Source organism: Micromys minutus (genome assembly GCF_963924665.1).
Source record: "Micromys minutus genome assembly, chromosome: 12".
Lineage (NCBI taxonomy): Eukaryota > Metazoa > Chordata > Mammalia > Rodentia > Muridae > Micromys > Micromys minutus.
In genome coordinates, this window is record NC_137981.1 from 56,744,040 (window position 1) to 56,766,849 (window position 22,810).

The 22,810-nt window shown below is 46.5% G+C and overlaps 1 protein-coding gene across 3 annotated transcripts in view; it reads left to right on the forward strand.

Moving 5' to 3' along the window:
• Positions 1–21,984, forward strand: part of GATA4 (GATA binding protein 4) — a gene marked incomplete at both ends in the record, with an annotated part of 38,232 nt that extends 16,248 nt beyond the window's left edge. Inside the window, 5 exons of one of the 3 annotated variants that reach the window (XM_080926978.1) lie at positions 17,538–17,707; positions 18,477–18,602; positions 19,208–19,295; positions 20,712–20,878; positions 21,805–21,984. In XM_080926978.1, coding sequence (XP_080783104.1) covers positions 17,538–17,707; positions 18,477–18,602; positions 19,208–19,295; positions 20,712–20,878; positions 21,805–21,984 — 731 coding nt within the window. Of the gene's footprint in view, positions 1–17,537; positions 17,708–18,476; positions 18,603–19,207; positions 19,296–20,711; positions 20,879–21,804 lie in introns of those variants that run through there. The other 2 variants (XM_080926979.1, XM_080926980.1) reach the window with 2 other exon arrangements.
• Between the last annotated feature and the right edge of the window lie 826 nt (positions 21,985–22,810).

Here is a 22,810-nt window from a genome sequence, read left to right on the forward strand (position 1 = left end):
CTTGGGATGGTAGGTTACCATGACTACAGAGGTGTAAGAGAAAGCTCAGGTGGTGCGATGACGGTGCTTATGTGACATCTATAAAGCCCTGGGTTCGAACACCATTACCACATAACTGAGCACAGGGCCACATACCCATAATCCAACCTGAGATATGGAGGCAGGAGGATCAGAAGTTCAAGGTGACCCTCAGCTACATAGAGAGTCTGGGAATAGCCTGAGATAGACCCTATCTATAAAAAAAATAGACCGTGGAAAAAAAAGAAAAGCGAATGACAATTATGCGCATGGTGACTCTCAGGAGCAGGACTCTTTGCCCCGACATCTGTGAGGGTGAACAGAACAAGCAGCAGAATCACAGAAAGAAATATGTTCACGTCCCCAGTCTGAGCAGTCTGGGGAAGCCGTGACAATGACATGTGGTGGCATTAGAACCCAGTACCTGACTTCCCCGTGGCATTTTCCCAGTGACTGCTATGGGCAGAGGCTGCAATGACCAAGGATAAATAAGTAAATGACAGTTACAGGACCTGAAAACACAAGATGGCCTGCCAGGACCAGAGTGGCCTGGCTTCCCATTGCTCAAGTTAACTGCCCCAGGGTCTCCGAGGCTAAGTCAGCAAAGGCTAAGTCAGCCACAGTAGTCAAGACTTGACTGACTTAAGGATACATTATTGAGGCTCAATGGTTAAGAACATGGCTGTTCTTCCAGAGGTCCTGAGTTCAATTCCCAGCAACCATGTAGTGGCTCATAACCATCCGTAATAGGATGTCTTCTTCTGGTGTCTGAAGACATCTATAGTGTCCTCATAAACATAAAATAAATAAGTTTTAAAAATAAAAAGAATACATTATTGATTAAGCACATAGAAACACAATAGCCCAGAGGTGGCCGTAACCTAGTGTCTACCAATGGGTCAGTGGAAATTAGGTTATTACTGTCTAGAATAGAACTATTATTAGACCTTAAAAAGGAAGAACATTCTGGAATATGCCACACCAGAGATAAATCACAAAGGGAGTAAAATAAGCCAATCATAAAAGAACCAAATGTACAATTGCCCTTGTATGAGACATGCAGAGAAGTTAAGCTCACACAGACTGGGGGAGAGGGGAGTTAGGATGTTAGTAGGTGCAGGGTTTTAAAAGGCTTTAAAATTAAAAAGAAATTCTCCAGAGATTGTTTACACAGTGGTGTAAATATATAAAATACTATATTGAACTTTATTTTTAGAAATGCCCAAAATGCCCAAGATGATACATTATATACATATATATATGTGTGTGTGTGTGTGTGTGCATATATATATATATATATATATATATATATATATATATATATATATATACACATTATAATTAAAAATGCAGGAAGGCAGAGAATAGGGTGTCATTTATGGAAAGCAATGGCTTCTCTCCCCAACCCCCTGTTCTCTTCCCTTCCCTAAAGGGTGGAGAGTGATGATCTGGTAGAACTCGACTCCAGATCTTAATTTGTCTACATGGTCACTTTTTCTGGAGACAAGGTCTTGTATATCCCAGGGATGCCTGGAACTCCCTCAGCCAAGGATGTCCACGACCTTCTGATCCTCTTGACTCTACCTTTCCCGTGTTAGTATTGTATGAATAAGATACCATGCCCCTCCCTTTTCCAAATAAGGCACTGGAGGTTACCTAAGCACTGGGTAGGAAAACCCTCTGTCAACTGAGCCCCATGCTAGCCCTGCAATTGCTCTTCTGTAGCTGTAACTGCTCCATGCTTTTCCTAGGATATAAAGGGTAGATTGAGCTCAGGGGGCTTTTATCATTAAACTTCCCCAGGTGCCTAACCTCAGAGAGTGCTCGGCATTGCTGAGCTGGGTGGGTCCCGTGTGCCTTCCCGTAGCATTGTGGAGAGGCTTCACGACAAGTAAAGGAGAAAGGAAATAAACCTGATGAAAATATGAAGTTTATTTAATAGCTACATACTTACGATTTAGTTCAGCACCAAAATATAGTTTGGGAGAAAAGATCAACTGTTAATTTTGATTGCCAATTTGATTGGGTTAAGATGTGCCTAGAGGAGGCACATCTTTTCCAGAGGACCAAAGTTTAATTATTGATGCTCATGTAAGGTAGCTCACAGCCACCTGTAACTCCAGCTCTGAGAGATCTGACGCTTCTTACTTCCAAGGGCACCTGTACTCATATACACATGACCACACACACACATGACCACCCCCCCACATGACCATCCCCCCCACACACACGACCACTCCCCCCACACACACATGACCACCCCCCCCACACACACACAGAGTCAGATAGACATAGACAGAGATATAATTAAACAATGTTTAAAAATAAAAATAACAGGCTGAAAATGGCTCAGTGGTTAAGAGCACTGTCTGCTCTTCCAGAGATCCTAAGTTCAAATCCCAGCAGCCACAATGAGATCTGGTGCCTTCTTCTGGTGTGTCTGAAGACAACTACAGTGTATTTATATATATATATAACAAATAAATAAATCTTAAAAAATAAATAAAAGTAACATTATTTTAAAAAGAAATCTGCAGGGCACTAGAAAAACTCCTTTGAGCACTTCTGTGAATGTTTCTGAATTAGAAGGAAAAGCCTAAAGTAAGTGTGGGCAGAACTATCCCATGAGCCAGGATCTTGGAACAAATACAGGAAACCAGGCTAAGGCAAGGTGAACGTGGCATTCATCTCTGTGTACAGCACCATGTAAGAAATAGCTGCCACAAACTCTTACTGCCACAGATGGAACATCAGCTTCCATGTCCCTGCCCTGTGATGGACACTATCCTCTCAACATGAAGACAAAATAAATAGTTCCTTCTTCAGTTGTTTATATGGGACATTTTATCCCAGTAGTGGGGATCTAAATGATATCCCAATGTGAGGTAAAATAGGTGATTTAAGATAAAAGCGACCAGCTGCCATTGAGCCAATGGGGACACTGTAGTGGCTTGAAAAGAAAGAACAGGTTACAGAATTGCAGTGAGCTGTTGTGAGGCACGCACAGACTTCCTGAGAGATGACAGGGTAAAGGGATACCTTCTCCCCATCCTCTCTCAAGACCACTCCCCCAGGTAAAACAGAACAACATGAAAGTCTCATCACCAACGATGTTAGATGGCAACTCATGTTCCCATTTCACAGAGGGAAAAGCTGGGAGCCTGTCTCAGACCTCCGGCTGTGAGTCAGTTTCCCTGCTGATGAAAAAAAAAATGAGTTTGGAAATGAAATGTGGGTCAACCTGGTAAACAAGTAGGATCTGCCTGAGGAATGCCCACAAAACCGTGCAAGGCCTTCAAGGACATGGGAGTGGGGAGGACACCAGAACCTTGGGGCAGGAGGCACAGATTGTCTTCTATTCCACTCCCCTCAGACAAGTCTATAAATGTAATGCGGTCCCAAAAAACAGCCCAGTAGGATTTCTTAAATGCAACTTGTCAAGCTGATTATAGGATTTCTGTGAAAGAGTTATTGTATGAGAATAGCCAAGATAATTTTTAAAACAAAGACTTTTAAGAAAGGGGAACTTTCCTTATCACAAATCCAAACACACTAAAGAGGTCCTGGCACGAAAACACTTGCAGCGACGGTCATTCCAGCCCCGTTGTGAGCAAAAGTGAAGAATTACTTGTTGGAAGCCAGCCAAGGTGTTAGGCTGGGGAGGTTAGCATGAAGAATGGTGTTAGCACAGCTTCCCTTCGGGCATCAGAGACAGCTGACCAACTGTGGGGACGAGAAACCAAATGTAAATGCCATAAACTTGTAGAGCGGAAAACTAATAAGTCGTCTTAAAAAGAGTGAAGTCGTGGGGGTGGGGGGGGGAGCTGGATAAATGGCTCAGTGGTTAAGGACACTGACTATTCTGCCAGAGGTCCAGGGTTCTGTTCCCAGCACCTACAAGATGGCTCACATCCAGCAGTAACTCTAGTTCCAGGGGATACGATGCCCCCTTCTGACCGTCACAGGCACTGCACGCATGTGCTACATAGGCACGCGCACACATTAAAAACATCTAAAAAAAAAGTGTTTAAAAGAGTAAAGCATCTTTGTGCAGTTGTGAAAAATGGCACACTCTTTCATGAAGAAACTTAGCTATAGAAGAATGTGTATGTATGTGTTCGCCTAAGATTAATATGCATTTCTCTCTTCTGTCACCCTGGAGACACTGGCTTGGGAAACGGACTTAGCTTTGTGTCCCCATGAAGCCATCTAGGGCTTATGTGTTGTTCTGCCATGGATGGTATGACCCAACTTCATTCTAAATGCAAGCAGACGGATCAGCAAGATAGCCAGCTCAATGGGTAAAGACATTTGCCACCAAGCTTGACACCAAGTCCAACCCCCAGATCCCACCTGGTGGGAGGAGAGAGCCATCTCTTGAAATTTGTTCTCTAATTTCTATACATGCTCGAAGGACGTGAATGTTCCCAGTAAATAAAGGCATGATTAAAAATTAAATTTCCAGAATAAAGCACACATTTATGTCAGAACTATTACTAGCTTGCAGGTGATGTATAATGTGAACAGGAAAAAAATCCTTAATATTTTAAGCACATTGTAAGCTCTACTGAGATTTGGGGGATGCTTGTTACCACATAGTCTAATAGCTGACTGGTGCATTTCTGAACAGCACCAAACACTAAATGTAAGTCATTTATTCAAATACTTCTGAGCACGGCTGTTACAGATTCTTTATATGATTTAAAAACTTTTCTCCTATGAGTAGTTATGTTCAACAATGCTTGCTTGAGGCATTGCTACTGAAACATAACTTGGAAACAACCAAGACACAGCCACTGTGTCCGAGTCTGGCTGTGACAGAATACTGGAGACTGGATGGCTGTAAAGGATACATTTATTCTGGAATCAGAAACATCCGAGATCAAGATGTCGGTCTATTTAGTGAGGGCACTCTCCGTGGCTTGTGAATTGTGATTTTCTGTACCCTCAAATGAAGTGAAGGAGAGTTACATTTCATTTCCTATAAGTGCATTCATTCCATTCATGGTGGCTTTAATCTCATTACACAACCATCTCTTGAGAGCCCCAAGCCATTGTGCTCAGGCTGAAGGAACACACACTGTCATAATGACACAATGGGTAAGGGAGAGGCTGATGTACTGAAAACTGGGGGTCAGTACATTCAACAGGTCTATGTTGTGAGAATGGATCTAAGACAGGAATTACAGCTTATGACAGAGACGGGGCTACATCTGAACTGCTTTGTTTCAAACATCTGAAGCAGAGCCTGAGGTAGGTCAGCACGGGTTTGGCATGTGTTCATCCTCAACGCTGAAAAAAAGTCTGAAGCAAAAGCAAATAGGGCAAAATAATTAAGATTTGACAAGGCCAGGCAGGGGGTCTCATTGTTTGCCATATTCTTATTTATTCAATGACTGAAGTAGTTCATGTTTTTCAAAGGTAAATGAAAATTCACTATATAGCATGAAGGACTCCTGTAAAAAAATTTAGAAAGCACAAAGTAATATTTACCTTGTTCAGAGATCTATTTATATGAATGTGTAAAAGTATAAAAGTGAGCCAGAGAATTTATGTGCTGAGTTCAATAGATTGGTTTGGAGAGGGTAAAGAAGAATAAAAACAAATTCGTTTTTGTAGCTTCCTATTATTTAAAATTTTTCCTAAAAATAAAAATCATAATAAAGAACATAGACATGTTGAAAAATAGGAACTTGTTGACCATCATTACTAGGGACACATAACAGTGACAGTAGAGACCTTTAAAAACGTGACGCTCTCATGAAGCATGGTTTGGATTGTTATAGCAGCTTTGATTTATATAGCTTAAGTACAAACTTCTAGGTATAAATCAGGAGAAAGCCTAAAAGTACGGTAACAAAGAACATCATGACAGAGTCTCAAGTCAGGTGGGTTGGCAGGCAGAGAGTTAGGAACAGTTTTTTTCTGCAGACTTTATTTTCAAGTTGTGGAGATCAGACAGAGAACAAAAGTAACTGTGGTAAGCGTTCCCATCTCTGGTTGCTTCTGTTTCCCACAGCCCTCACCGTTAATGACAAGTGATGTTTCTGAGTTTGAAACTGGGTAGCATTAGTCTCACCTTAGTAGGAAAGAACAGTGACACTTGGGCACTCATGGGCTCCCTGGGAGAGTTGGAGTTGGAGGGCCATCCTCAGGGCCATCCTCAGGATGTTACAAAGTGTCCAGGAAGAGACAGGGAACCCTTACACTAATCAGCTGTGTGACTCTGTCTTTTGGAGATACTTTAATTTTTAATTTTGTTTTCTTCCTTCCTTTCTCTTCCCTTTTACTTTTTGTCTTTGCTGTTTTGTTTGTTTGAGACAGAAGGTTTCTCTGTGTAGTCCTGGCTGTCCTGGATCTCACTCCATAAACCAGGTTGGCCTCAATTCAGAGATCCACCTGCCTCTGCCTGCTAAGCACTGAAATTAAAGGTGTGCACCACCGTTAATTAGTTAAATTAAAATAAAGTTAGCCTAGCTAACTTTAATTTTCTTTAAAGAAAGGCTCTCCAGAACTTGAAAACAAATGTCAAAAAAGAAAAGAAAAGAAAAGAAAAGAAAAGAAAGGAAAAAAAAAAAAAACACTCCCAAAAGTGTTAATGTGAGCTTTTTTTCACTGAGTGGCGTTCACGTCTTCATAACCCCCCCGGGATGATAGTAAACGTTTTCTTTGGTGTTCATTGTTGTACCAATAAAGGCTGTGAACCCTAAAAAAAAAAAAAAAGAAAAAAAAAGTGTTAATGTGAAAACAGCATTTGATCTATTAACCAGAATAATTTTTAAATTAGATAGGAAGAACCTTAGCTATGCATTATTTTATGTTATGAATGTTTTGTTTGCATGTCTGTCTGGGACTGATGCCCTTAGGGACCAGAGAGGGTTAGACCTGTAGTTACAGACACCACCTCTGTGTGGAGCTGGGAATCCATCCAGTGCTCTTAGCAGCTGGGCCATCTCTGCAGCCCCACACTCAGCCCTCCCTATAACATCCTCTTCGATAAAAACAGATTCCATGCCTAGGCACACAAACTCTCAACTGCTCAGGGGCAATTGCCAGAGAGAGTTCAATCTCCTGACCCTACAGAAGAATAGAGTTGAATTGTCTTTAATTTTTATTTTTTTCTTTTTTTGGTTTACCAAACTCAGAACGGTACAGAACCTTGCCTGCTCACATCGGACTCACATCCGTGCAGAACTCCTGCAGCAGTTCAGGGTAACCAGGCGGGCGGATTAACAGGAGAAGATGTTAAGTGTGGGCGATTGGGACTTAACCTTGGTTTGATTAAGTAATCCCTGAGAAACTCTGAGAGGGGGAAACAGACTTGGTGGACACATTCAGCGCTCTGGCTCCCCTCCCCTTCGAAAAGGCGTAAATCTCCCCTGAAACACCTCCCTAGTGTTCAGGGCAATAAAGAGGTCACATTATATCTCCATAAATCTCCCCTCTGGCTGGCTGGCTGCTGCCATTCTGTCGGAGAGAGGAAGTTGTTTTCCTTCTGACTGTGGCTGCAAGCCTGGAAGGAAAAGGGTTTCCCCAAAGACTCATTGTCTCATCCCCAAGGGAGCAACCCTGGCAATTTGTTCAGTGTTTCCGTCTAGACTGCCAGCCTGCAGTACTCCGGACTGGCGCAGAGGCAGATAGTCAAGGTGGCCTGGCCTAAGACACTCCTGGGAAAGTCCTGCCTCAGGCTTCCTAGTAAAGTCACTAGCTTGCCTACCAAGCCGAATCAACAGCCCTGGGGGCTGTGTGCACTCACATAACTGGGTTGGGGGATTCTTGTGTGGAATGAAGGGTCAGGAAAAGGTGACAGGACAGCAAAGCTGGGGACCACTTAGGAAAGAGATTGTCTTTTCACACTTGTGAAATTAGATACTTTCATGGGAAGGTAGGGCAGGAAGGGAAAAAAATCAGAACACGACAGAACTTGCCTGATTTCAAAATATTTCTTCTACATGGAGCAGAGATGACACCAGTCTGTGGGGTATTCAGTCTTGTTACTGACCATACAAAATAACTATTTAGTGTTCATTGGGAATAAATTCACAGGACAAAAAGGGCTGTGTTGAGTGAGAAGTGTCCCTGAGCCACTGAGATGCCTCTCTGGAAGTGGCTGGTGTTACTGTTCCTGCCCCACCCTCCCAGAGTCTGCACTGTGACTACAAACAGATCCATCTCTAGGCTCTTTCCTGCCTCTCTCTCCCTTTGGTGGGAGGCACCGTGTGTGTTGCCCTGTACTTTGCTTTTGATGTTTTACCATAGACAGACTTTCAGATCAATACACAGTTCTTCAGGCTTTCTGACTGTGTTATGTGTCCTCACTGAAGCAACCAGTTCCGCGGGGAAGGATGTTTGTGTTGCCTTCCTAGTCTCTGCTACTGCAGATGATGAATCTTCTCAGAAGCCACTTACACAAGGGTCTATACACTCAGAGCACACGTATCTAGAAATGGCATAGCTGGATCGAATTGTACACACCATTTATACTTGGGATCTGGTAATGCCAAGTTGCCACTGCCCTGGGCTGTGCCAAGATTCCTGTCACATGCCTGGATGCTTTTCTCACCCTCTCCCCAGGGCACCCAGAAAAGATGGAGGTAGGCTGGGAGGATGCTGGGAAGGAACACGGGAACACAAAGCGGTGACTGGAGGAGACGGGAGCAGTGCTGGGCCTTGTCCACAGTGTGGTTGGCAGCATCATTCACACACACTTGCTGGGACTGTACCCTGAAGGGGGAGCTTTCCTTCTCCCTCTGTAGAAAACACGATGCAACGGTGGGCTCGTGAGCCTGGTGAGGTTACTGCTCTCAACAGGAGAATCTTGGTCCTGAGGTGTTTATTTACCCTTTTATTTTTTGTTTGGTTTTGTTTTCATGGGCGCGCCATGGCTCTCCTGAGGTGGTCAGAGGACAGCTTTCAGGATTTGGTTCTCTCCTATCAGGTCATCAGGCTTGTCAGAAGATGACTTTACCAGCTGAGCCACATCACTGGCCCCCATCATTTTTTTTTTTTTTTTTTTTTTTTTTTGAGACAGAGTCTCATGTATCCTATGATGTTTCAACTGAGACATCGATTTGGGAAGCTTTAGACATCTAATCCCCCTGCCTCCACCTCCCAAGTGCTGGGATTACAGGTGTGCACAATCACAACTGGCTCTTTCCATCTAAATTTTGAGATGTGAATATCCAAGGAATTAGGAGGGGGGTAGACGTCTCCCATCTTTTGCATGCTAAGAAGACTTACCTGTTTAGTTGCTTGACCATTTAATTACTTTAAATGATATAAGAGGAAGGAAATCTTAGTATTTCTAATATAACTTACTTTTAAAAACTCTACTCCAATTTTTTTTTTGACTGAAACTTATTTTCCTTCCTTGTTCTGATCACTGAGTGGCTGGGTCATTTCCAGTATGATTTTGCCATGAAGATATTTAAAATAACCCTTTCTCCCTTTGGAGAATTTTTCAGTCAATTATTGGAGTGGTGATTATGCAATGTGGTACTCTTTCCCACAGATATACATTAATCATACAGTTATATGTGCATTCACGTTTTTGTACACGTGTGTGCACATGTGTACAGGTGTGTTCTTGCAAACTTCTCATGCTGCAGAGATAACTCTTCTAGACCAGTATCAAGTGTGGCCAGGAACAGAGGCCACTCAAATCTGTATCACCCTCCTGGGGACTCTTCTGCCCCATGAGACACTCGGAGGTTCAGATCCTTTTGGAGCCCCATGGGTCAGTGTAGACGGAGATCATGTTGTATGCAGACTGCTACAGGTAGAGTGACCCAGAGGGCAGCAGTGTGGTGGGCGGGGCAGGATTAGGTCACTGGCCTCTCACCCTCAGGTCAAGGGTCTTCTCTGGACCTTGGTTTGCTCTGAAGAGTCATGAAGACGTTTGCCCTTCACTGCCTGCTTTCGGTCCACCTTCGCTGTAGCACTCCCCAGGAGCCTCACCACCCGCGAGCGCACACGTGGGAAGGAGTGAGGTGCTGCACAGCTGTCTGATGGCCAGGTTGGGGGTGGGGAAAGAGAGGGCACCATTTGGGCAGAAACCAGCAAGCCTTTTGCTTGATCATTCATTGGGACTCTGTGAGTGCAGCCAAGCTAATGGCTGTTAACCTGAAGCCTGGGGGACCTCTGGGGTGTCCCCAGTCACGGGAGACACTGTGGTGGCAGGATTTTGTGAACCATGTTCTGAGCATCCTTTGAGTACCTCATCTGGGAGGGTCTAGCTGGGACAAAGGAAGTTGTGGGTTTTGATACCATGGTGCTTGCATGGGCCCAGCACTGCAGAACACAGGCGTCCAGGGCAGGATCATGGCTGAGGCCCAGGTATTCTTCTGGAGCTCTGTGGTGGGTCCTGAACTGCGCAGGGGAGCCTGTTCTCATCATATTCCGGAAGGCCTGCTAACAACAGTGATAGAGGCTGGGGAGCATTCTTCTAGTGACTATGCTTTGGGGCAATGACACAAAGTTGCCCCCAAAGCTTTGGAGACCAGACATGCTGGGAGGACATGTTTGGGTCCTGGACTTTTCTTGGCTCTGCTGCTAACACATCCTGTTGAGACTAAGTTTTGAACAACAGCCAGATATAGACCCTGGGCAGAAAGCGTTGGGTCAGGCACAGAAGCCACAAGATTAGTAGTTAGAAGATGATGTCTCTTTTCCAAGCCACAGCTAATAAACAAACCATCCCTCAGTTGCTCCTTGCCCTGGGCCGACCTCAAATCATGACCCAGTGGTGACAGGCCAGGTAGGAGCAGGAGTGGTAGGTAGTTTAGATTGGGACTTTCTGAGAGAAGAGCTTCTGGTCCTCAGAGGGAAGACAGATGCTTGCTCCTGCAGGACCGTGCCTGCTTGTGCTATGTGAGGCCTCTGAGCATCAGCTCTTAGCAATAAGCTGAAGATTTTCTCTTTAATCATTTGTCCCTCAACTTTCCTGTCTAATTCCCCATCTCCCCTCCCCTTTCTTCTTTTCTTCCTGTCTTAGTTAGGGTTTCCATTACTATGAAGAGACACCGTGACCAAGGCAACTCTTATAAGGGACAACATTTCATTGGAGCTGACTTATAGGTTCAGAGGGTCAGTCCATTATCATCATGGCGGGAAGCACAGCAGTGTCCAGGCAGACAGGGTGCTAGAGAAGCAAAGAGGTCTACATCTTGATCTGAAGGCCATTAGGAGGAGACTGGCATCCTTAGACAGCCAGGAAGAAGCTCCCTAAGCCCGCCCCCACAGTGACACACTTCCTCCAACAAGGCCACACCTCCTTATAGCACCACTCCCTGGGCCAAGCTTATTCAAACCACCACATTTACTTTGTTCACTTTGGTGATGTTTTTCCCTCCCTCCTTCCCTCCCCCCTCCCTTTCATCTAGAATGTCCTTGCCTATATATATATATATATATATGCTGTCTCAGGACCCGAGTCACATTTTAGAGTCCCCATAGGCCCTGAGCTTGTCCCACATGGACACTAGCATTATGCTCTCCCCACAGAAGTAGAGGTTAGGGAAGCCTTCACAGGGCACACGCCCAAGGCCTTGCTGTGTAACTACTGATGTTCCGCATTCTCTGAGTTTCTAAAACAGGCACTTTAACACCATTTGAGTACCATAGGAGCTATGGCCCTTCCTCCTGTCATGAGCTTCTGCTGCAGTCTGATAGAGCCCAGAGGATCGAAGCTCGCTTAGGCTTAGCTGCTGCCAGAAAACCCCCAAGGTTTGTTTGTTTCTTGTTCCCCAGACTCAGGCACCAGCCACAGGGATAGACCAAGGCCTGTCAGGAAATCTAGACTCAATGTACTGAACTTTGGCTGTGTATAAGGCTGGGGTTCTGCAAGGATTGTTTGGGTGGGGCTGCAGATTCACTCCTGAAGCCCGCCACCCCCCAAGCCTGGAAAAAGGTCCCTGGCATTCAGTCTAGGCTGAGTCTGCCCGCCTCCCTTGAAGATTTGCCTTTTTGGATTCTCTTCTCTTGGCTCTTTCCCTACCCCTGCTAGCTGCTAGCTACCCTAAGCCTGGAAATGACCACTGAGTGCTGCCCTTTTCTGAGTATGTGACACAGTGATCTGGGGCAGCGGGAGAAAGAGCATACAGAAGGCCAGATTCACGGCAGTCTGCCATACATCAATAGAATCAGTTGCTTTGAGCTGTGTGTTCTCGGCTGGGCCAAGGCACCTTTGGAAAAAGATTTTACTCCAACTTTTTGGCTAAACCCACGTGTTCAGCACTTGCCCCTGGGGGTCAGTCTATAATGACAGGAGGTAAAAGTTTGAGCTGCAGAAGTCTAGAAAAGACCACATCAAGTACACACCCAAGCATGGAGCCAATGTTCCTCTAGAACAGGCTTTGGCTCAGACTCTGCTCCCCACCAACAGATAAAAAGTTGGAAGAACCCATCCACAGCGGGGGTACGAGTGGTGTGTGACCCCCAAAGGGAAATGGAGTATCAGCTACCTGGGACTGTTTCTCAAAGGTGAAGGGACCAACCCTGCTCTCCAATGTGCCCAGAGGGTGCTGCTGGCTTGACCTGGTTTTCTTCCTTCTTTCTCCTTTTCTCCTCCTTCTGTCCTTCTCCCAGTCCACATTTGCTTCCTGTGATTTGCAGAGCCTTATGGGTGAGTTCTACATGATGAATAGACAGGCAGGAGTAGGTTGGTTCCTACCTTTGATTGTATTAGCCTCAAGAAGTCAGGGCCCCATTTTCCTTCCAGACATGTGGGTGGCTATAGCTTGCCAGAGTTTCTAGAAATATTCATCCTTCAGCAAGGATTCCCATTTGAAAGAGAAAAATGTTTAAAGTAGGGTATGGGGTGGGAGTGAGGAGTTAGGTCCCCATCTTTGAGATTAGAAAGGAATTCCCCATTCCCGATGAAACAGCAATTTTGAGAACTCCTACATCTCTACTGAGAACTTTTGCTTCCAATGTTCGTAGCCTGCAGCCTCAAAGGAGTTGGGAAACCTAAGGGTCCAAGTCTGGTCACCTAAAGAAAGCATTGGATTTCTAAGTCTTCTCTTCCGAGTGTGTTTTCAATGTCCCCCTATTTCCTTTGTCCCTCCCTCAGCCCCTCTCCCCCAACCTCAGGATAATCCATCATCAGCATCCCCCTGGGTGTTTGCACAGCACTCCACAGCCATTGTTGGACATTTTCTCTCTTGTTTGCTAAGTGCTTTGCAGCTATTATTACAAGACTGTCCTCTCTGAGATGCTGACTCACTTTCTAGGGTCAAATTCCCACTGTTCCCCAGTGGGTGGACCAAGACCAGGACTGGAGAGAGGTGGGGATGGGAGGTGGAGGCAGGCTGTCACAGACTAGAGCCATGGCTGGGCCCTCAACCTGGGAAGGTACACCCTGACTTTTCCAGTCAAAGAGTAAGAAGCGGTGACTTGGAGTTCATAGCTGGGCACCCATTGTCCCCCCAAAGTAAGAACTAAGTGGCAGAGGTGGGCTGTAATCTTCTCAGCCACGGGGGGAAGGGGGATTTATTTCTGTGTCATACATAAGAGCATAAAATGTCACCCTACCCAGGTGGAGTTGAAAGCTGCTCATTTCTTCTTTCTCAAAATCAGAATTTTAACAAGGAGCAGTTACTTCTAGAGCAGGGCTTTCCTGAAAACAACCCCCCCACCCCCGCAATTAGTCCAGCCAAAGCCACCTTTGGGCAGCCTTTGTTGTCACCACTGCAGGACACCTTATATGTTCTGTTTTTCAATTTGCAAACCATAGTCAGCACCTGGCACCCCATTATGTCACCTTTGTATTCATCATTTGAAGTTCCTCTGGTAGGGGCTGGAGAGTCACAGTGAGGAACAGGGCTTTGCCGTTCCTGCACAGTAACAGGGTTTGGTTCCCAGAACCTACATGGTAGCTGGAAACCACCAGTAACTCTAGTTCTGGGGATGGGGTTGATGCCTTTTCATCTTTGCAGGAACCAGGCACACACATGGTGCATATACATCCATATAGGCAGAATGCATATACACATAAAACAAATCATTTTTATAAAATAACATTTCTATGTAACATTTCATTGCAGTGGATGTAAGATCTCATGGCAGACTGCATATACAGGCATGGCTGGCTAGGTGTCTTGAGGAAACATGGGTCTTTGTTTCCTGATCTGCTCTCTCCTTTGGCTGCTGTGTGATACTAACAGGTCTATCTTGGTTGGACTTCCACATTTCCTATCCCAGACCAGGAGTCGGCTACAAAGCCCACGCCCAGGTGAAAGTTCCAAAAATGGAATAAGTCATCTTGTCATCCACTATTGATTCTCAGGGCCAGTCTGTTAGCCCTGATCACTAACATTCTGGCACCCTCTTAGCTCCTGTGGCATCTGTCAAATTGTTTAAATCACATGTGTTAGCTAAACATTTGTGGGTGACGAATACATAAGTTGCCAATGTCCAGCGACTTCACCCGGGTAGAAAAACCATTGTTAGAATGTATCACCTGTTCTCTGAGGTGCACTTGCACCTTTGAGGTTCCCCAACTTAACCTTTGTGTTGAGTTCTCACAGCAAGGATGGTTGAGTGAGCAGCAGAGAGAAACCCACGGACACAGCCCATTTCCCTTGACGACATACATAAAAGTACAAAGTGTGGGGGAGAGCAGGAAAGTGGGGTCTCCCCTCTCACAAACAGCACTGGATCGCAGAGGTGGGGGTGGGTGAGAAGATTTCTCCCTAGGGTTTAAGTGAACCAGAGGTGGGAAGAAACTGGTGTGAGCATAGTTAGAGCATGGAGCTGAACCTATTGGAGAAATCCTGGTGAGGTTGAGTGACAGGACCTAGTTTCCTTCTGTAGTACTGGATGAGTTAAGCTGGTAGAGGGACAGGTGAGATGAGACTGTCCACAAATCGTTGGATGACGGCTACATAGGAGTTTATTTTATACTCTGCCAGACAGAGTCAAAGGCTGCAGTACTTTTGGACTAGAACAGTGAACGTGGAAGCCAAGGTGTGGGTTAAGCTAGCCTTATGTTTGGTGACATCTTGAGACAGTAGTGCCCTCTAGTGTTCATGGCTAACAAAAGGCTGCCAGTTGCTACCTACGTCTTGGCCCTGCTGGCTTCTGGCTCTGGGAACTCCTGGCCTTTCTAACTGTTCTCAGGAGAGGGCTTTGAGAGGAAAGAGCAAGACTGACAGGCCACAGGCAAGGTGCTGGTGCTGCTGCTGGTGGCCCAGCAGAGAGCAGTCCATGGGCAAGAGTCACCTCTAGAGGTGACCTTGATGGAGTTCTTTGGCGTGACACAGGTGTAAAAATAGCTTCTGGCTGGCTTTACTTAACTCCTTGGCCTGAGCAAACAGCCCCTCACACCTGTACACTGTTTGCTTGCTGTGCCCACTGCTACCTGTTTGCAGGTGTAGATGACTGTTTATGTACCCAGAGTTGTGGGGAGGGTGCCCTATCATTTTCCAGCCAACATTCTCTTAGTGCTGATTACTGAACAGTGGAGCTGGCAAACACCAAGTCTGGGGCCTAAAGGAGGAATGGACTTTTAACCCTGCCTTCTAAGGGGTACCACTGGCTTCTCCAGAGAAGAACTCAGCATTGCCTTTGGAATCAGGAAAGGGGCAATCTGGAGACCAAGGTGGCTGTGCTTAGGGACAGAAAACTTAGATGGCATGAGTTAGAGAGACTTCTAGAAGTTTTTAACCAGGTTTAATATAGGTCAAAGGGAATGAGAAAACCAACCCTACGTCTCTCACTTTGGCAAAGAGAACAGACATATGGGATTCACCAATTGTAGAATTGTGCAGATGTGGAAGAGAAAGGGGAAGGGTTAGTGAATGGAAGGATGTCAGAAGATGACAGCCTTCTGGGCTGACACACATTTGAGGGACTTTAAGGTTCTAAGGATTATGTTCAATGTCTTCATTGTATGCTCTATATACCAAAAAAAAAAAAAAAAAAAAAAAAAAAAAAGAACAAATGATAACATCAGATCATGCATATGGTTAAAAATAGTATCTTAATTTCATTTCTGTTGCTGTGATAACATGCCCCGACAGAAACAGAGGAAAGGGGTTTACTTTACATTACAGTTCCAAGTCACAGTCCACCATTGTAGGGAGTCTCAGTAGCAGAAGCTTGAGTTAAAAGTTCATGTTACATCCACAGTCAAGATCAGAGAGAAATGAATGTATGCATCCATGCTTGCTGGCTTACGCTCCTTTTCTCTACTCTTGCACAGTTCAGGACTCCTACACTGGGCTGGGTCTTTCCACATCAATTATCTTAATTCAGACAATCTTCTATACATATGCTCACAGCCAATCCCATGTAGACCATCCCTCATTGAGACTCTTTTCTAAGGTAATTCGGTTGTCAATAGTTCTGTGCCAAGTTGACAGTTAAAGCTAACTGTCACATGTGGGAAAACTAAGCACTGTTAATTTAAGAATGTAAACAAAACTCTAGACTCTGTGATCCAGACATTCTCCTTCTAGGATAGTACTCAGAGTGGTAAGCAGATTTATGTACAAAGAGACCCATATTTACAAAACAAATATCAGAAACTAGGCAGGGATTAAGCAGCAATTGAATTCCAGAAGTGAAAGGTGGGGAAACATTTCAATGGTGGATTATTACAGTGTAATGGGAGGAGTTTATAATACATTTCCAATGTGGTAACACATTAGGGCATTAAGCAAACATAACAAAGCAAGATAGGGCTCGACCATATGAGCTTGACTTCAACTAGGAAAAGTGTGTGTCAACATGAGAAGTCTTTCAAAGGACAGAATAAAATGACAGGCTCACAACTCTGCTAGTGACCTGCCCTTTCTTTCTATGTTTCACCACTAACTCTCCTACAGTGTAAATACCTCTATATTCCATCACAGGAACAATAATCAGCATGAGTTACTTTTGCAATTATTATGACCGCACTAGCGAGAAAAACTGCTTAACAGATAACAGAATTATTTTAGCTTGTGATTTCACGGGGATTCCGTCCCCTGTGGCAAGGGAAGCATAGTGGGGCGGATAGGGCTCTCTGCACACTGTGGAGGTTTCAGAGTACCACAGACCAGAAAGTGTGTGGGGGGGGGGGGACAAGGGTCTCAGCATAACCTTGAGTGATCTGTTTCTGCCAGCCAGGCTCCACCTCCTAGCTGGGTTCCATAGTCTCCTAAAATAGAGCCACCAACTGGGTATCCAGTGCTCAAAACATAAGTCTGTGGGGACATTTTATATTCAAATCATCGCATGGTCATGACTTTGAAGAGGGAAGTGAAGAAAAGGGTCTGAGTAGGTTAGGCGGATGCTACAAAGGCTGTGGAGGCAAGATGTGGGTTCAGAAGGCTTCTCTAGAACCTGGACAGCTGACGACTCTCAGGCAGCCCTGCTGTATCTGGATGATGGAGAGCAGAACCCATTGGCCATGAGGTCCAAAGTGAGGAAGTCTCAGTCTCCTGGAGAGACAGCCTCTGCCTGCTTTCTAGGTGAAAGGTCTCTGAGCAAGACAAAGAAGTAATCATTTGTGTCTCCTCTCCTGTGTCCTCCCCCAGTAGATATGTTTGATGACTTCTCAGAAGGCAGAGAGTGCGTCAACTGTGGGGCCATGTCCACCCCACTCTGGAGGAGAGATGGGACAGGACACTACCTATGCAATGCCTGTGGCCTCTACCACAAGATGAATGGTATCAACCGACCCCTCATTAAGCCTCAGCGCCGGCTGGTGAGTAACCTCTATGGCTTAGGTCCACCAGCCTGGAGAGCAGTAAGCTTCTCCTCTCTTCACTTGGCTTTGAGGCTCTTCCCCAGTTTTAAACTTTGGGATTAAAGGATATAAGCTGAGGGGTTTGGTAGGTGGGAGTAAGGAAGGAGCTTCTCACACCTTTAGAGTAGTAAGCTTGCACTAGCTCCAAAGATGCTGGCCCAGCGAATCCACAATGCAGTAGTGGAAAGTGAGGCTCAGAAAAGCGACTGGCAAACAGCCATCGACCACGAGGAGCCAGATCCAGGTCTCCTGGTCTCCAGGCCCTTTGCCTTGAAAGCCAACATAAATCAGGAGCTGTCTTATTTTCAGTGATCCCCTAGCACAATCCAGAGTTCAAGAAGGCAAAGCAGTAGGTGTGGATCCCTGTTGGGAAGGCCTGAGGTAGGGCCAGGTATCTGCTACCTCCATCTATGTTCCCTTTTTAATGTCATCTGACTCTGACTAATACCAACCCCAGTGTATGGCAGGGAAGGGGAATAGAGAGATATGTTCTGAAGCTTCCTCATTGAAGCTCATCAGACTCCTCACCCTAAACACCCCAAACACCAGGCACTGGAATTCATGAGTTCCACCTTGGAGAAGAATTTTTCTGTGGACAGGGGCTTCCATCTGTTCCTATGAGTGGTCTAGATACACAGAGATAACGCTGAGGCTAGCCCAAGGGATTCCCAAGGGACTATCTGGCCTAGCCTTGCTAGACACAAAACATTTCCTTTCTATGTTGTAGTCTGCCTCCCGCCGGGTAGGCCTCTCCTGTGCCAACTGCCAGACTACCACCACAACGCTGTGGCGCCGTAATGCCGAGGGGGAGCCTGTGTGCAATGCCTGCGGCCTCTACATGAAGCTCCACGGGGTGAGTGGCTGCCTTGTCCTGCTGTGTCTATGTTTTATCCCTCTGACCTCAGCTCTGCCTCCTCTCCCATCCTGCAGGTCACACTGATCTTCCCTTCAGACTAGAATCCACTTGGTCCTTCTTTTAAAAACCTTCATTTACGTGTGTGTTTGTGTGCGTGAGTGTGTGTGTGTGTATGTGTGTGTGAGTGTGTGTGTATGTGTGTTTGTGTGTGTATGTGTGTGAGTGTGCATGTGTGAGTGTGTATGTATGTGTGTTTGTGTGTATGTGTGTGTGAGTGTGTGTATGTATGTGTGTGTGAGTGTGTTTGTGTGTATGTGTGTATGAGTGTGCATGTGTGAGTATGTATGTGTGTGAGTGTGTTTGTGTATATGTGTGTGTGTGTTTGTGTGTATGTATGTGTGTGTGAGTGTGTTTGTGTATGTGTGTGTGTATGTGTGTGTGAGTGTGTTTGTGTGTGTATGTGAGTGTGTGTGTATGTGTGTGTGTGAGTGTGTTTGTGTGTGTGAGTGTGTTTGTGTGTGTGTGTGTGTGTGAATGAGTATGTGTGTACTATAGCAGACTCTACAACTGGAAATTCATATATTTAACTTTCAACCCTTCAGGTTCCCAGGCCTCTTGCAATGCGGAAGGAGGGCATTCAAACCAGAAAACGGAAGCCCAAGAACCTGAATAAATCTAAGACACCAGCAGGTGAGGAGTAGATCTGTGTGTAAGCATGGAGCAAGTCAGAAGCTCCCAGAGCATGTGAGAACCGTATCTCCTCTGGTAGGCAGCCAGCCTCGGCAGCCAAGGCATGATGTTAGCCTCCTCCCTAACGCCCTCCTCAGAGAAGAATTAGCCCAGTAAAAAGTCAGCACCAGGAAGCCGTATGATGACTACCCTAGCAATAAGCTGGATCCGTGTAGGACCCGAGAGAGGAATTTGCTACTTTTTGATGCTCTGATCAAAGCAGACAAGTTCCCATTAGCCGTGCTCCCGACAGACTGGTCTATAATCGGGTACATTTATGTCACACAGTGCTCTTCTGAACTTGTACAAGTTCCTTCAGGGATCCTCTCAAGACCCCACAGAAGCATCTGTCTTCCTCATAAGCAGACCGAGAGTCAAGTGCAATGGCTTAAAATCACATTGCTACTGACTGGGATCTAGAATGTTCACTCCAGGACTGACAGTCTATTCAATACACTGTTCTGTCTTTATAGTTTCTACATAGCTCATGATAGCCTTGAACTCATGACCCTCCTACCTCAGCCTCCAAAGTGCTAGGTTTATAGGGCATGAGCAGTGCCTACATTTGGCAGTGCCTTCTTAAGATTAAGAAAGTCACTAATGTTCCCTACCCAGAGCCTTCTTTGCTGAACACTGCCAAACTACGGTTTGCCTGGCTCCAGGTACACAGGAAATGAGCCGCAGCGGAGCCCTTGGGTAACCTCCTCCCGCCCATGTGCCAGGCACAGGAAGAACAGGCACTGGGTTCAGTGGGATAGCCCTCAACCCCTAAGTCAAAATCCAGAAAAGTAAATTCCATAGCAGAACCCGTTCTGGAGCACACAGGACATTTGTAATCTCTACGTTTCCCAAGCAGCGTGGCTATACAGAGAAGTAAATACAGACCCTCAGGCTGTTTCCTGAAATGTACAGTATTTGCATTTAAAAACACTATCAAGGGTGTGGAATGAATCCCAAAACACAAACGTGGTCTGCAGGGTACTCTCGTGGATCTAGGGTCACAAGGGAATTATTGACACTTTTGAAAAGGTCTCCTTGAGGCTGGAGATGTAGCTCAGTGGGCAGTGTGTTTGCTCAGAACACACAAAGCCCTGGCTTCACTTCCCAGCATTCCAATCACTGGGCAAGGCAGCACAGGCTCCTGAACCCAGCACTCAGGAGGCAGAGGCAGGAATGTCAGTTTGATGGCATCCTTACGTACAGAGAGTCTGTGACAGGTCTGGTCTGCAGCTGTTTTTAAAAGAAGGTAAAAAGATCTCCTTGGAATTCTGATGCTTCTGTCCATTTTGAAAACTTCTCCACCCCTAACCCAGAAAATATAACTAAGGCCTCTGTCCCTGTGGCTGGACTCTGTTTCCTGACTCTGCCTCCTTGCAGGTCCTCCTGGCGAGAGCCTCCCTCCCTCCAGCGGCACCTCCAGCAACTCCACCAATGCCACCAGCGGTGGCGGAGGCAGCAGCAGCAGCAGCAGTGAAGAGATGCGCCCCATCAAGACAGAGCCTGGGCTGTCATCTCACTATGGGCACAGCAGCTCCATGTCCCAGGTGGGTGGGGTGTCAGAGTTGATTGGCCAGTAAACTCTAGATCCCAGTGGCCAGACCTGCCGTGGGGAGAGGGGGGAGCTGTAGCCTGGCTCTGAGCTACTGGGCTCCAAGCAGCCTAGCCTCTGAGCCCTTGGTACCTCCCGTCCAGCTCCACTGATTTGGACAAAGAACATCAGGTTTAGCATCTTCCTGTGCTGTGATCTCTTGGGACAAGGAGAGGGACCCAGGGACTGTCCCGGGGTGCATATGGCAGATGACACAACTGCCCCGAGTCAGTCTTGAGTGTGGGGCTGGAAGCAGATTTGGACTTTAGAACTTGAAGAGCTTTGATCTTGGCCTTGAAGGATTTTCAGAGGAGGTGGCAGGAGACAGGAAGACCCTGTCATCTGTCATGGGGCTTGGGAACCACAGAGGGTGGGATGCTATTTTCATGAGCTCTAGCTTCCTGGGAGCCTCAGAATGGCCCAGTTAAGGGGCCAGGCCCTCTTGCAGGTACGATGGCTCCCCTGTTCCTCTGCCTTTTGGGGGATGAGGAAGTCACAGGTTCCCTTTCCAGTCCTACTAACCCTAGTTTCGAGACGATATTTGAGCATTAGAGCGAACTAGAGAAAACCTGGTTCCGCAGAGGCAGGGGTGCTAGGACCCTTTCAGGATGGAGAGGGTGACCCCAGTCTGACCCAGAGACCTCTATCTGACCAGGAAGTGGTGATCAGAGTGTCTCCTGTGGCTGCCAGAGCTTTCTGAGAAAGCACAGCAACACAGCTCCTGTGTTGTGCCTCTGACGACAGTGCTCAGAAGTCAAAGGGGACGCATACAGACCCTCAGGCCTAGGGAAACAGCGAGTCTTACTCCCTTATTCCCTCCCCAGCCCTGGTCCTTGGCCCCCAGGAGCATCCTACTAGCTTGCTGTGCTCTCTCTCTTCCAGACATTCAGTACCGTGTCCGGCCATGGCTCCTCCATCCACCACCCAGTGCTGTCGGCTCTGAAGCTCTCCCCACAAGGCTACGCGTCTCCTGTCACCCAGACATCGCAGGTCAGCTCCAAGCAGGACTCTTGGAACAGCCTAGTCCTGGCTGACAGTCATGGGGACATAATCACCGCGTAATCAGCGCCCCTTCCCTCTTCAAATCCTGCTCGGACTTGGGACCTGGGGGCCAACAAAATAAAAGGCTGGGGAATCCTGGCCAGCCCCTTTGTCTGGGAACAGCTCCTGAAGAACAACTGGGTAGAACTTGAAGTTGTTGACGATCACTTAGGGATATGGGTGCTGGGTTTCTTCCAATACCTTTCCAGGTGGGGCACTGGAAAAAGCCTGCATTCTTACAGACAAGCCCACCTTGGCTGCAATCACAGCACAGTGAGGCTCTTCAGTGGAGCAGGAGACCTCTTCCTCATTCTCCACCTGCCTGTCCAGGACAGACACATAATCTCCTTCACCCCAACTCCCTGCCCCAGTGGCTGTGGTGGTGGGTTTTTCTTTGTGATCCTAGAGTAGAGGCTGAGGCTTCAAGACACTGTCTACAGCCGGAGCAGGGTATCTACTTGTTATGGACTAGACATACCAACCCTGCCCTTGTCCAACACTCCCCTTGAGGCATGGCACACCTCTACATGTCCCATACCAGATCTGACTCCAAAAAGTGCTAGGTGCAATGCAGACATGACCGAGTGCTTCCTGGGGAGATTAAACAGGGAGAAGGCACATCACCTGTCATCCAGAACAGCTCCGTCAAATTGCAGCCTTGCAGCGATGCCTTCCCTTCCTCTCCCAGGAACATCGAACCCCTTGCCCTCCAGCCTAAACATCTCCTCCCCTCTGCAAAAGCAGAGCCCAGTTGTACGGCAGGCTAAAACCACAGGCTAATACCACTTGGTGCTGTTCCCAGCATCCTTTCTCACTCCTTCACACACAGGGGTTCTGAGGAGGAACA